This window comes from Fringilla coelebs, assembly GCF_963513975.1.
Source record: "Fringilla coelebs genome assembly, chromosome: 2".
NCBI lineage: Eukaryota > Metazoa > Chordata > Aves > Passeriformes > Fringillidae > Fringilla > Fringilla coelebs.
This window is the reverse complement of record NC_140029.1, coordinates 101,698,220-101,711,369: the sequence shown is the minus strand read 5'-3', so window position 1 is coordinate 101,711,369 and position 13,150 is coordinate 101,698,220. Positions and strand designations below refer to the sequence as shown.

At 38.0% G+C, this 13,150-nt stretch overlaps 1 protein-coding gene across 10 annotated transcripts in view; it reads left to right on the top strand.

The window, feature by feature from the left end:
* Positions 1–9,213, top strand: part of EMSY (EMSY transcriptional repressor, BRCA2 interacting) — a 41,389-nt gene extending 32,176 nt beyond the window's left edge. For 4 of the 10 annotated variants that reach the window (XM_084201280.1, XM_084201278.1, XM_084201275.1 and 1 more), the window contains 5 exons: positions 1,338–1,397; positions 2,470–2,621; positions 4,041–4,604; positions 5,594–5,962; positions 7,533–9,212. In XM_084201280.1, coding sequence (XP_084057406.1) covers positions 1,338–1,397; positions 2,470–2,621; positions 4,041–4,604; positions 5,594–5,962; positions 7,533–7,727 — 1,340 coding nt within the window. In that variant the 3' untranslated portion in view covers positions 7,728–9,212. Of the gene's footprint in view, positions 1–1,337; positions 1,398–2,469; positions 2,622–4,040; positions 4,605–5,593; positions 5,963–7,532 lie in introns of all 10 variants that reach the window. The other 6 variants (XM_084201277.1, XM_084201276.1, XM_084201274.1 and 3 more) reach the window with 4 other exon arrangements.
* The last annotated feature ends 3,937 nt before the right edge of the window (positions 9,214–13,150 follow it).

Below are 13,150 nucleotides of genomic sequence, written 5' to 3'. Positions count from 1 at the left end.
CCTAGTTTTTGTACATACTGAAAGGAGTCAGGCATTGAGTTTGTTAAAATCCATTTAGTCCTGAGTTAAAGCCAGGTTTGTGTTTAGCATGGCAATGTAGCCCCAGTTTCTTCATTTTCTAGAAAGCCTTAAACTAATAAATATGCCCTTCTAAAATATATAAGTTACTCAAATTCATCTCTTTAAATTCTTGACTGCTATTTGGACATCCATTTTGTGTAAGCCCTTTCTCTTGTCTCTCTGATGTTCCCTACTACCCCAGAACACTAGATATGAGACACTTACATGAAAGGATCAGATTACCTGTTTTCCATTTTAATTTCTTAAACCCATATTGTTGGTCTCTATTTTATTTGGAAAATGAAACCAAAAACATGTTGGAAGTCTACATTGAAAAAGAGAAATAAAACTTAATTAAACTGTATTACTACATATATGTAGCTCCACAATTTTATTGCTAAATGTCTAATCTGGTATTTTCATTTTGTTCTGTACCTCCTTCCATTGCTTCTATCCCTTAAATGGCCTGAATTTAAGTAGTGTGAAATTTGGGCTGGGGGGATGTTATTATTTTTTCTTTTAAATAGCACTTACCGTATCTGGCTTCAATTTCAAATATTTGAATTATGCTCCCTTGGATCTCCTTTAGAACAAACTCCAAAGTATAATAAATGGTGTTAAAGTGCTTTCCAATTAGCAGTCAAATATCTTCACTGACGCAGATATTGTGCATTGAGCTTCTCTTCAAGGTTCCAGTTTTTCATGGGTCTTGCTGTGAAAGTTGATGTACAAGAGGGCCTTTTGCAGGGAGAATGGAAAATTACAGTCAGTGTCTTTGTAGACTTCAGTACTTTACTGTTTAGAAACCGTACCAAGTACAATGGCTAAAAATTTCCTGGAGATATGGAGATACTATTTTAAATATTGGGATTTCTGTAAACATTGATTTGAAATGTGAGAATCTTCCAGAGAAGTGCAGACTCCTATGGGTTGGCAGCAGCAGGTTCTGCTGCAGCACTAAACTGGTTATTTTGCACTTGGATTTTTGTCCCTTCCCCCAGTTTCTCTGAACATTGCCAAGGAATGCAAGTAACTGAGTTTCTTTTTGGTTTGATTCATACTTCTATGAATTTATCAGGAACCCACATAGCTGTATTTTCTGCTAAAAATTCAGTAGTAAAAGATAGTAAAGAATCTATAGTCTGTTGTGAAATGTTCTGCATGTGCCTAGACCAAAGGATTAGACATTTGGGAGCTGGGATTCAGAGTGTGCTTCCTCATGAGATGAAGGGAGCAATTCACACATCTTAGTGTCACCATTTTTTGTCTGTCTGCAGACTCAGGAAGACAACACTGTATTGGTTCACATTCGGAAGAATATCTACACAACCATATAGGTTAGAAACTTTATTTTTAAATTAAGTTTTCAATTGTGTAGGCATTGTTGGGAGATATCCAGGATAAATCTGGCACAGCATGCAGGCCAGTATTGATGTAAACCAACTTTCTTGGAGTGAGAAAGTAAAATTACCATATTAATTCAAAATTTGACCTTTCTTTAAAAAAGAAAGGAAACCTTTCAGGAACATCACTAGAAACTTTTTAATTTTAAGTTTTGTTGCAACTGAGTTTAAACTTTGCTTGTTCTCCTGCAGTGATTAAATACTTTGTAACTAAGAAATTAGGTTACACAAATATTTGCATGTTAGTATGGACAGACATAAAGAGATTTGGATTAATATCTTATCAGTGACTGGAATACAGAAATTTTTTTTTAATTTTTTTTTTCCCTCAGCAGCACATGATTTTTCTATCAATCCAGTGTTTAACTATAGGCCTATCACTATAACTCTGTAACTCAAGCTAGATCTGTTCTCAAAAGTGACATAGACCCCATAACAAGGGCTACATTTTTTGATTATCATTTCTGATCAGCTTCATTTGCTTTAATAATACCTAAAATTTTCTAATCTGTCTTATTTTGCTAATCTTCCAAATTTAGTTTATGCTCTGGGGAGTATTGTGTGTAGTTTATCAGTGGTAGAAACCTGGTGAGCAAGGCTTGCTGTTCTTAATTGCAGTCAATTGCGGCCGTGCTTTTAAGAGTGTAAAACCACATAATAACTTGTGTTCTACAGCAATATTCTAGTGCTGTATGAACAACCCAGCTGAACATCAAGTACAAACTCTGCTTGCAAAATTGGTGTATTGGGAAAGGGTGGCCAGAGGAGGTTTGGACCAAGTGTGGTTACTTAGGAAACAGACAAAAGCAAAACCTCAGAGTTGCTACCTTAAGAGGTTTCTCAGAATAGATCATTAAGGTTGACACCAGCACACGGTGAAAGACATTTTCCATGCTTAGATCTTTTTCACTCATGTATGCTTTCAGTTGAAGCCTAACTGCAAAGCAAACAGTTGAAGTTCCTGCAGTTAGTTCTGGAGAAGTGCCACTGACCTCTTTACTTTCAGTCAGTCATCGGTCCCAGCCCCACCAGTCATCTCAGCCCCAGAGGACTCTGGTGCAGCACGTGGCTCAGTCACAGACAGCAACGCAGACTTCTGTTGTGGTGAAATCTATTCCTGCATCCTCCACTGGAGCCATTACCCATATCATGCAGCAGGTTGGATCCTTTCTTTTCCCAGAGGTCTATAAGCAGCAGTAGGTCATATAAATTACATAGGACCAGGGCTTTATTCTGAATGTATGTATCATGCTGCTGCCATCAAAAATGTTCAGCATACAAGCAAATAAATTATTTTAATATCGCTTCAGTAACCAAAGGAGAGGAGGTTTAGATTAAATATTAGAAATAAATTCTTTACTGTAGGGGTAGTGAGGCACTGGCATGGGCTGCTTAGGGAAGTTGTGGATGCCACATCCCTGGAAGTGTTCAGGGCCAGGTTGGACAGGACTTGGAGCAACCTGGTCTAGTGGAAGGTATCCCTGCCCATGGCAGGGGGTTGGACTAGATGGTCATTAAAGTCTTTTCCAAGCCAAACCATTCTGTGATTGTGTTCTGATGGTGAGGGTGGTTGCAGTATTGTGGTGGCCTGACCTCATTAGATTATCTTGGTGATAGTGTAGGGGAAAGAGGGCTGAAATGGAATCTGGTCAGTACACAGAACACACAGTATCTTTTCCATTTGATGTCTTTAGTTTGTGAATAGGAAAACTTTTCTGAATCAAAAACTCAGATCATATTTAGATCAGGACTGTGGGATCCTAAACTATTCAAATAAGAAGGGCAGCTTGTGGTGAAGTCTTGCTGAAGCCACTTGAATGACTTTGATCAGGACCTGCTCAGCTCTGCAGTGCTTTAACTTTTGGGAACTTCAGCTGCACTCTAGAACAGTACTGCATTAGAGTTATAAACTCATGTCAGGCAGTATATTTTTACAGGTGTATTAGGCTGTTTGATTTTGCTAACACCACTTTTCAGTGCATTTATACATTTTGGTTTACAAAGCACAGGTTGCTCATTCCCTCAAAAAGACAAATGTTTGTGTAATGCCCAAGAAAAATTGCAATGCAATTTTGAGAAAGGAAGAAGAGAGAATCTCTGCTAAAACAGGACAGTCTGTAGTTAAACGGGGCCTTGCAGAAGAAACCCTAGGGAAGATAATTAGGCTTTCAAGAGGCAGAATAAAAAATTATTGTGCAGAGAGACTCTGGCTTGAATGAGGAGATACTGGCTCAGCCACCTGCTACTCCCTGCTGCTTCATATTCAACTGCCAGGCAACCTTAGGGAGCTTTGAGCCTCAGTCTGACACAAGCGAGATCTCCATAATCCAAGAGAGGGTTTTACTTGTGAAGCTCATGTTCACACATAGAGATGTACCACAGTTTAATGATAATAATAGATCTTGATTGCTTATATATTGCGAAATACCCATGTAAGAGTATCTTTTTATACATGCATTGGGAGTCTGTAATGGTAAAAAAAGTTAAAGTAGTCAATTTGAAACATTAAAAATTATTTCTAGATTGTGTATTCTTATATTTCTCTTTACTAATTTGCTCTAAATTCTTCTTCTTAAGGCCTTAAGCAGTCACACTGCATTTACCAAACACAGTGAACAACTTGGAACTGAGGAGGGAGAAGTGGAAGAGATGGACACCTTAGATCCTCAGACTGGCCTGTTTTACAGATCTGCCCTGACACAATCGCAGGCACAAAAGCAACAAAAACTGAGCCAGACGCAGCTGGAACAGACTCAACTGCAAGTGAAAACTCTGCAGTGTTTCCAGACTAAGCAGAAGCAGACAATCCACCTGCAGGCTGATCAAATCCAGCACAAACTCCCACAAATGCCCCAACTTTCCATAAGGCATCAAAAGCTAACCCCCCTGCAGCAAGAGCAAGCACAGACCAAACCAGATGCACAGCACCCCCCACATCATATGATGTCCAAAGAAAGGCAACTCCCTACCTTAGTGGCACAGCCACAGCAAACTGTAGTACAGGTGCTTGCAGTAAAAACCACGCAGCAGCTGCCCAAACTGCAACAGGCACCAACGGCACAAAAAATCTACGTGCAACCCCAGCCCCCCCAGAGTCAAATGCAGCTACCTGCCTCTTCAGAGAAACAGCCAGCAAGCCAGGTAACGGAATATTGATAGCATGCAAAATACACGTCGCTGTTCAAGGAAAAAAAAAATTAAACACCGACCCTGTCGCTGTAGCAGTGTTTTGTCCTGGCAAGAGAGAATCCCTCATTCCGCTGGTAGTAATTGCCCCAGCAGAAGGTTGACGCTAGGAGAGAGAAGCACATGTTATAGGGGAAAAATCCATAGAGCTCACAAATGTATTTTGTTGGACAGTTTTTCTTAATTTCAGCCACCACTGGTGCATGGAATTTGTCCTTAGTTATTTTCTTTAAATTTTTAGATAATGACACATTCGTAATTTCCATTCCCGTAGCACTTTTTATTTCTGTAGAAATAAAGATGAATACACTGCAGTCTCCTAAGGCTCTCCATTGTTCCTCTTCCTTTGTAGTTTACATCTTCCTGAAGTTATGTGGCTTTCACGTACAGGAGTATTTTGATTTTCCTTGGGAGGGAAAAAGGCAGAGACTGAGGAACATGGGGAAAAAAATGTATTTTGACTTAACTCCAGAAAAGTACAATTTTTTTTTTGGCCCTTTCAGGAATAGATGTGAAAACTATCAAACATACCAGGGGGCTGTAAATCCCAAAGGAAAGTTACGCTGCTGTGGTATTATACTGCTACAATCCTTATCTAGCAGCCTAAAAAGCTGCTTTTCCCCAGGCTTCAATTAACTGTTGCCCTATCATTGCTAATTCCTTTGTTAAAACACTGAGTTTCAATTGTCTTCCTAATAGCAAGTATGTTGTTTGTGCCATTCTGTCCTTGGAAATATTGATGAGGATTTCAATAAAAAATATATTAACTGTAATATGCACAACAAAAATTTGATTTTCAGGTGCAACATCTAACTGTAATGCAAGGATCCACTGTTACAGAGCTAACTTTTGAGGGGCGTGAGCCTCCTTTTGTTTCAAAGGTAGCAGGTGGCAGTTCTGTGCCCAAACTGGCATTGCTGGTTACCAGCCTATTTCCCATGCAGGCATCCACGGAGACATCAGTAGCAGATAAATTGAGAGTGTCTATGGTGGAAGCTCAGATTGATGCAAACATAGAACACACGGTAGTGGATCCCCCAAACAAGGCCACGTCCACTAGTACAGCTGCTAGTGAAGCAGAGTCGTCACCTTGTACCCAGGGCCCGAGGGTGGCTGCAGTAGGGATGACGGCACCTTCCATCCCCCAGCAACAGACACATACAGAATCCAGCTCAAGTCCTCCTGCTGTTGGTCCTACTTTAACAGAGAGGAAACTCGATGCACGAGGAATACCTACAACAAACCAGTTTATACACATTCAGAATATATCACAAAAGAAAGCTGAAGAGAGCTCTTCAGAAATTGTTGTCCAGGTAAGAGAAGACTGAGCAAATAAGGCAAAGATTGAGCACAGCAAACACGTGTCTGATGTGATGATAGTCACTGAATGATGTTTGAGTACTTGTGGGTTTATTCCCCACATTTTGGTTCTGTTTCTACTCTTAGCTTGTAATCAATTGCTACACTGAAGTGTAATTCTTCTTAATTTGGCTCAGGTTTCTCTAGTACTGTGTATCATTTTCTATGTCCTCAGTGTCTTCCTTCTTCTGTCAAGAAAACGACCAAACTCATCCCATTTTACAAAGTACTTTCATTTGCAATGCTTAAAACTGCTTCAGCACTTAGTATGGAGTTATGTTCTAGAATCTCTTATATTACCTATTAAAGTTGCTTCTGAGTGTAAAATTAATGACATTGTAGGGTTTGCTTACTGGAAAGATTCAGCAAATAAGGTCTGAAATCAGAAGAAAGCTTCTTAACTTCACTTAGGGTAAGACCACTTCTGAGATAAAATTACTGTTGATCTTTAGCCTAAATGCTTTGAATCGTTTCCTAACTGCAATGCTTGATATTTTCATTGATTCTGCTGCCTGAAATATAATGGTTTATGTTGTAAGAAGTTGTCAGAATGTCAACTGAGGAGGTATATAAGACTTCAAAGTGGTATAATGTGAATCTTTGTAGACAAATTGGCATGGCATATGTTCACACAAATGGTAGTGTGGATTGAAATTATTTAAATATGTATCATGCTTGTGTTACAGTGAAAATACTTCTGATGTGGGAAGCAATTTGTGTACAGAAATTTTTCATGATGTTTTGTGAAGTCTTTACTGGAGCTAACTTCTCTTTTGTAGAAATTACCAGTTCTGTATTCATTTTTAGTCCTCCTTATATAGACAAGAATAGATTTGTGTTTTATTTCAAACCTGTATTTTTTGAGAATTGGTGCTATTTATCATTGTGGCATGCTATGAGCTGTTTCAAAAGTCAAATAATGCCCAGAATTTCAGTTGTATAAAGTCAGAGATTTAGCTTTTTAACCTATGAAAGTACAAGTAAAAATAAATTACATAATAACCATAATAACAATAATCTTAGAAATAAATAGCAATTGTGTCTCTTCAGCCTCTGAGCAGGGCCAGAGCTTGAACTCTGTTGTATACAAAAACATAACACTCCTGGAGTGCTTGGACAATGCACTGCCTGGTGGGATTCTTGGTGTTGTCCTGTGCAGGGCCAGGAGTTAGACTTGATGGTCCTTGTGAGTCATTTTAGCTCAGGTTATTCTTTTATCACCACGTCTTGTGTAAAAAAGATCAGGCTGAAGAAAATATTATCTCTGCTTTGAGTTTGCATTCTGGTGGATGATGGGCATTGGTTATGCTGTCACAGACCTTTAGGGAAGATCAAAGGCCTGGAGAGCAAGATTATTCCAATTTTACCTTCCAAAACCCAATCCAGTGAAAGGCTGCTTTGAAGCCTGAGTTAGGGAAAATTGCCCTTGGAAACCAAATAATCCCTTTTCCACAAATCTGTGCTTGCACAGATGCCTTTACCTTCAATAATGTTCATTAAACTTAAATATTTTCTTTCTTTCAGACTATCCCTCACTATCCCATCCCTTGTCACTCCAGCTCCAATGTGGTGGTGGAACCCAGCGGGCTCCTGGAGCTCAACAACTTTACCAGTCAGCGCCTCGATGATGAGGAGACAGCAATGGAGCAAGATGTGGACAGTAGCACTGAGGATGGCACTGAGCCCAGCCCCTCTCAAAGTTCTGTTGAACAATCCTAAGGAATAGAGACACTGGAGTGTACTTTAAAATATCTTGGGATTTTGAGCATCCAAGATGCCCTTCTATTGTGATGTCTTAGAGCACTTTGCCTATTAGAATTGTTCATTGGACTCTTGAAGCATCAGTAGGTTTTAACAAGACAGTATTGCAAAAACTGAATCTTAAAAAATTGTTTTGAAAAAAAAAAAAAAGAGAAAATGTAGGTACCAAGATTTAGTAAACCTGTGACAGTAGAATGTACTCCCGTTCAAAAACAAAATCTGTAATGAATTCTACAGCTTGTGCTATTGAAGCCCTTGCCCAGATACTGAAACAGCTTTAAGTGAAAAGGGATCATTATTTTGCTGTGTCTTTTTTGCTGTTGAGCAAAACACCATTTAAAAAATAGAAAACATTTAAGAAATATTTTTATTTTCAAATAGCATGTGAGAGAAAAAATGTCTCTGACAGTGCTGGAAAAGCCCCAGGAATTTTGGAATTGGTTGGCTTTCTTGCACTCGTGCTCACTTAAAAATTTTGTTCAGAAGCTTAAAATATTTTTTTTAAATTCTTGTTGGTGAGTGTTTGGAAATAAGCAAAACCTCTAACTCGTAACAAAGTGGATTTGCTAGTGGAGTTTTGTTTTCATGCTTTACAAGAAGTAGGGTAATAGTAGATGAGGCATATCTTTCTGCCATAAGCATACAAAAGGCTCATCTACTCAAGTTAACCTTTGATTATTTATTTAAATATGAAATTTAAAGTGAGACAGGTTGTTGAAAAAAGTTCCTGTGAAACAGGCAGTTGTATTAATTCTAGTACAAACCGGGGAGAATAAGGTGCATTTTGCTATTAATCAGTTTTTCAAAATGGGGGATAAATAGTTCAACATCTTTCCAGGTTGAACTTGAGAATTTAGAAGTGAGCTAAGACTTCTAAAAATCTATATTTTACTCTTACATGCTGTTTTTAAAATTGACCATTTGGGGAGTTTAAAAGCTTAAATGGGTATACAATGGTGGGTTTCCAAAATTAGCCTTATGCCTTGGCTTGTTGAAGCAATACATTGGGGTTTTGTGGTAGTTACAAGTCACAGAGAGCGGTTTGGGTTCAGATGGGACAAGAGAACCAGTTTTAATACATTCTGATAATTGAGACAATACCTTTTTTTTTCAAAATGTATATAAAACCATGTTTTTAACTGTTTTGTATAGATTTCATTATAAATAACTAAGCATTTTATGACTTTGACATCATTTAATTGTATATAAATGTATAAGCCTAACTGCCCACGTTTTGGTGCTGAAGTACTGTAAGTAGATTTCATCCAAAGTCTAATACAGCTTTTTGCGTCAGTCTTTTCTTTTTAAACTGTCATTTTACTGTTGATATTGTAGTTAAGGTTAAATTCTAATTGGAGTAACTCAAACTGAAAAATACAGACCCTAAAAACTATTATCTAATCTGTTCTGCATCCACCTATGTTAGAACTTGCAGTAACCCCTAGAGGGGGCTCTTGGTTTTCTCTAACGTCAGTTGTCTTATAAACTAAGTCACTACGATCTTCCTATACTTCTTTTTTCCTTCTGTCTTCTTTTTCCATCAATGTTAGTTCTAAAATAATGTAGAATATAATTGTGGAGAAATGTCCTGATAAATTTGACATGCAAATACTGGAATAGTGGGTTATGAAACTAATGATTTTTGTGTTACCTTTGTATTGAAATAAGTATTGGTTTGGATTCTGATGACCATAGTGCTCAGGATTGAAGAGAATAATATGTTATAAATGAAACATTCCACATTTCTTTCTTTAGTTAAATAATAACCCTGCCAGTATGTCATTGTAGGTAGTTAAGGTTTTGATAACTATTCAGGAGATTTTACTCCTGTTTTAATGAAACCACAGCAATCAACAAAAGTGAAGAAGTTATGCTATAAGTTATGAAAGTTCCCCATTGCTACAGGATGACAAAAAGAGGCTTAATACTGATGTTATTAGCAGTGGACAGTCTGTTGTGCTTTGCATAAGTCAGCATAAGGAGTGGTCTGTATTTCCATACCCAGTTGTGAAGGGTCCAAAGCAGGTGACACACACAGTTCTTCTGGCTCGTATCAAATTTTCATTGTCACCTGGGCTCTTGCAGTGCTTTGAGTGTCCCTGTTATATGTAGGACTGGAAGGCCATGAGAATATAAGATGGAGCAAGACTTTTCTCTAAGCACTTATGACTAAGAACATTGCCCTAAGTTACAGTTTCAGTTTTAGGTGAAGGTATATGCTCTTCCCAGCCAAAAATAGATACCAAGAAATAGCGTGAGGTGAATTCAGCACCTAATGGATTCACTATATTGTTGAGTTCTGGTCCAGTTTATTCTGATGTTTTATGTAAGACTTTTGTTTGCCTCTTTAGTAAGGTCTGGAGCAAAGGTATGGACAACTACAGTGGACTATTTGACAGTTCTTTGAAGACAGCAAATTGTTTAACATCGGAAAACTTTTCATGTTTCTATGAGAAGGGATTGATTTAAGGTTGGCAAGTTGAAGCAAATGGTGGGGATGTCTAGGGGTGATGTGAGAAATTTAGAAGGAGGAACTTTGGTAATCAGTGTGTTTATTCTTTTGCTGCCTTCCCAAACTTCAGCTTATTTTTCTTCAGATTCTTTTATTGAATTTGTGTGTTTCAGCACTTCATCATATGCATACCTTTAAAAATAAGAAATAGACAAGATGAGCTAAAATGTAGAGTAAATACAGTTGGGTTTTTTTTAACATGATTTTTTATTATGACAGTAAGATAAGGTGCTTGCAGCATTTAGTCTTCTCTCCTTTGCATGAACTCCAGGCATCACTGCCTGTTTTTTTCTCCTGCCTGGCACATGTGCAGCTTTTTTCCTGCCTGCCCTTGGGATGCTTCATCCCCCTGCAGCCATGTATCGACTTCTCACAGTCGTATAAAAATCATCAAACTGCTAAAAATAAAACATCAGTATGTAAAACAAAATTTGCATATCCCATGTCCCTCATAAGCTGCATCTTCATTCCTGAAATTAATTTGATGTCCTTTCTTGGAATGGAAGAAGGAGTAGGTATAGTGGTGATAATTTTTGGTACTGTGAATTAGCAGGCAATAGGCTTGTATCTATCAGAAAACTGTGGATAAATTGTAGAGCAAGTGAGATGGCATTAATGAGTTGCTTTGAATTCAGCAGTTAAATGAACCTGCTCTGGTGCTGCAGCAACACACGAATCTTCAAAAAAGGATGCTAAGAAAGTGAACTGAAGTTAGAGGAAGTACTGAAACTAGGGGGAATTTATGTGTCCTTTAAAAATGCAGGGAATCACAGAAGACTGCATGTTTTCTGGAAAGGTTAAACCATTGTGGTAACTGTATTTTCAGTCTCAAGTTCTCTGACTTACAAAACAAAGCTCTGAGCTTTTAAAATTTCAGGGCAAAATAGAAAAATGGCCCTTAGTCATTTATTTTGTTCAAAGGGCCCTAAGTCAATGGGATTAAAAAAAACAAAACACCAACAAACAAACAAAACCACCTATCTAAAACCTTCTAAAAAATCAAAAATTTTGAATAAAGACTATATGCTTTTGTTTCTAATGCAGAAATAGTTCGTGAACTCTAATGATTTCACAGGTGAAGGTGGTTGTGCATCCCTACAAAGGCAGATGATTTCAGCTTGGCAACATTGAATCCAGAGGAAACTGATCATAATTTAGAATAATGATCTAGAAAAATACTGCTTTGGGGTTTGCCTGTATTTGAAAAAAGTATGTTTAGCACCTGTGTGTCTATGGTTGGCTTCTTTCCCTAAGTTTTGAAGTAAACCATGAAGAATGTTTACATATGCATGGTTTCCATCCAAACCATGGGACTGAGGTTTTTTCCCCTACTCAAAGTCTGTCCTGAGAATCTTTTAATCTGTTTTCTTCCAGCAGAAAACAAGCACTTACCTTATGATAAATTTAGAGCTTCACATAGCTTATCAAAGAAAAAGTTAGGGAAGAGGTGCCTTTAGGTGTATTTGTGGGTTCCTTTGCAAGAAGAAATTGTTGTTGGGGTATAGTCTGGTATAGTGGCAGAGTATCATCATCAAATGATTTGGGTTGGAATGAACCTTAAAACTCATCCAGTTCAACCCTCCAGCCATGGGCAGGGACACCTTCCACTAAGTTACTCCAAGTCCTGTCCAGCCTGGCCTTGAATGCCTCCAGGGATGGGGCAGCCACAGATTCTCTGGGCAACCTGTGCCAGGGCCTTGACACTCTGACAGGAAAAAAAAAAAAAAAAAAAAAAAAAAACCTTGGGAAAAAAAAAGTCATAAGATTAAGGATAGTTAACTGGGATTGACAAGGGGTATAGTATTTTCTATCATTTGCAGTCTTTTCTCTGCAGTCAGCACAGATGCTGCAGTTTGAGATCTAGTGGCCTTGTATCTCCAATACTGGCAACTGAGGGTTGCACTAGTATGCTAAGGATTTAAACTGTGAAAAAAAAAAGAACCTGGTGGTACCTTGAGGCATGTAGAGCTATGACTGGCATGCAGAGATAGTTAATCATCTTGGATGGGTTTGGGGGTGGTATTTTCACTGTACTTTGGTAAAAAGTTGCTGAAGTGTTAAAATAGGAAAATCAGTACATGGGAACTTGCTCATTCTAGAGAAGAGGGCCTTTGAGTTATTTGGTACAGAAAAGGTATTAAGAAGTTTTCAAGCACTGTGGACTGAGGAGTAATCAAATGGTCTTATATAATTTTTGAAGCCCAAGACTGCCCCCACAGCAATGGATTGAAACAGGATGATTTATAAGGTCCTTTCCAGCTCAAACCATTCTGTGATTCTTTAATAATTGTTAAAAATGTCCAATACTCCAGACCTGGTCCCACTTAAAACTTCCTATGATTTTAGTTTTGCTCAATCTTTGGCCTCTTCAAAAAAAAAAAAAAAAAACCAAAAAACACTAGAGCATTTTGTGTTTTGTTTTGGTTTTGTTTTGGTTTTGTTTGTTTGTTGTTTTGTTGTGTTTGTTTGGGGCTTTTTTGGTTGGTTGGTTTTTTGGTTGGGGTTTTTTAGGTTTCTTAGTGCTTTTATTAGCTTTCCAGCTCAGTAAGGTTTGTAGCAGTTTTGAAATTTTCTGTGATCCTGTTGATCCTGTTTTCTGTAGCTGTTATTAAATGGATTTAGAAAAGCTACTCTTGTCACACAACTGGGAGTGGATGATTAGGACCATGGGCTTTTTGGGCTATTAATGAACCCTTCAGAGAGTGGTAGGCATATCAACCAGTCTCTTATGGACTACTTATGGGTTTTAGACTCCATAGAATGGTTTGGCTTGGAAGGAAGGAACCAGGATTATCTAATTCTGTCACTTGAATGCCCAAACTACCTGGCATGAATCCTTTTTGATGACACTTTTACTAAAACTTTGATA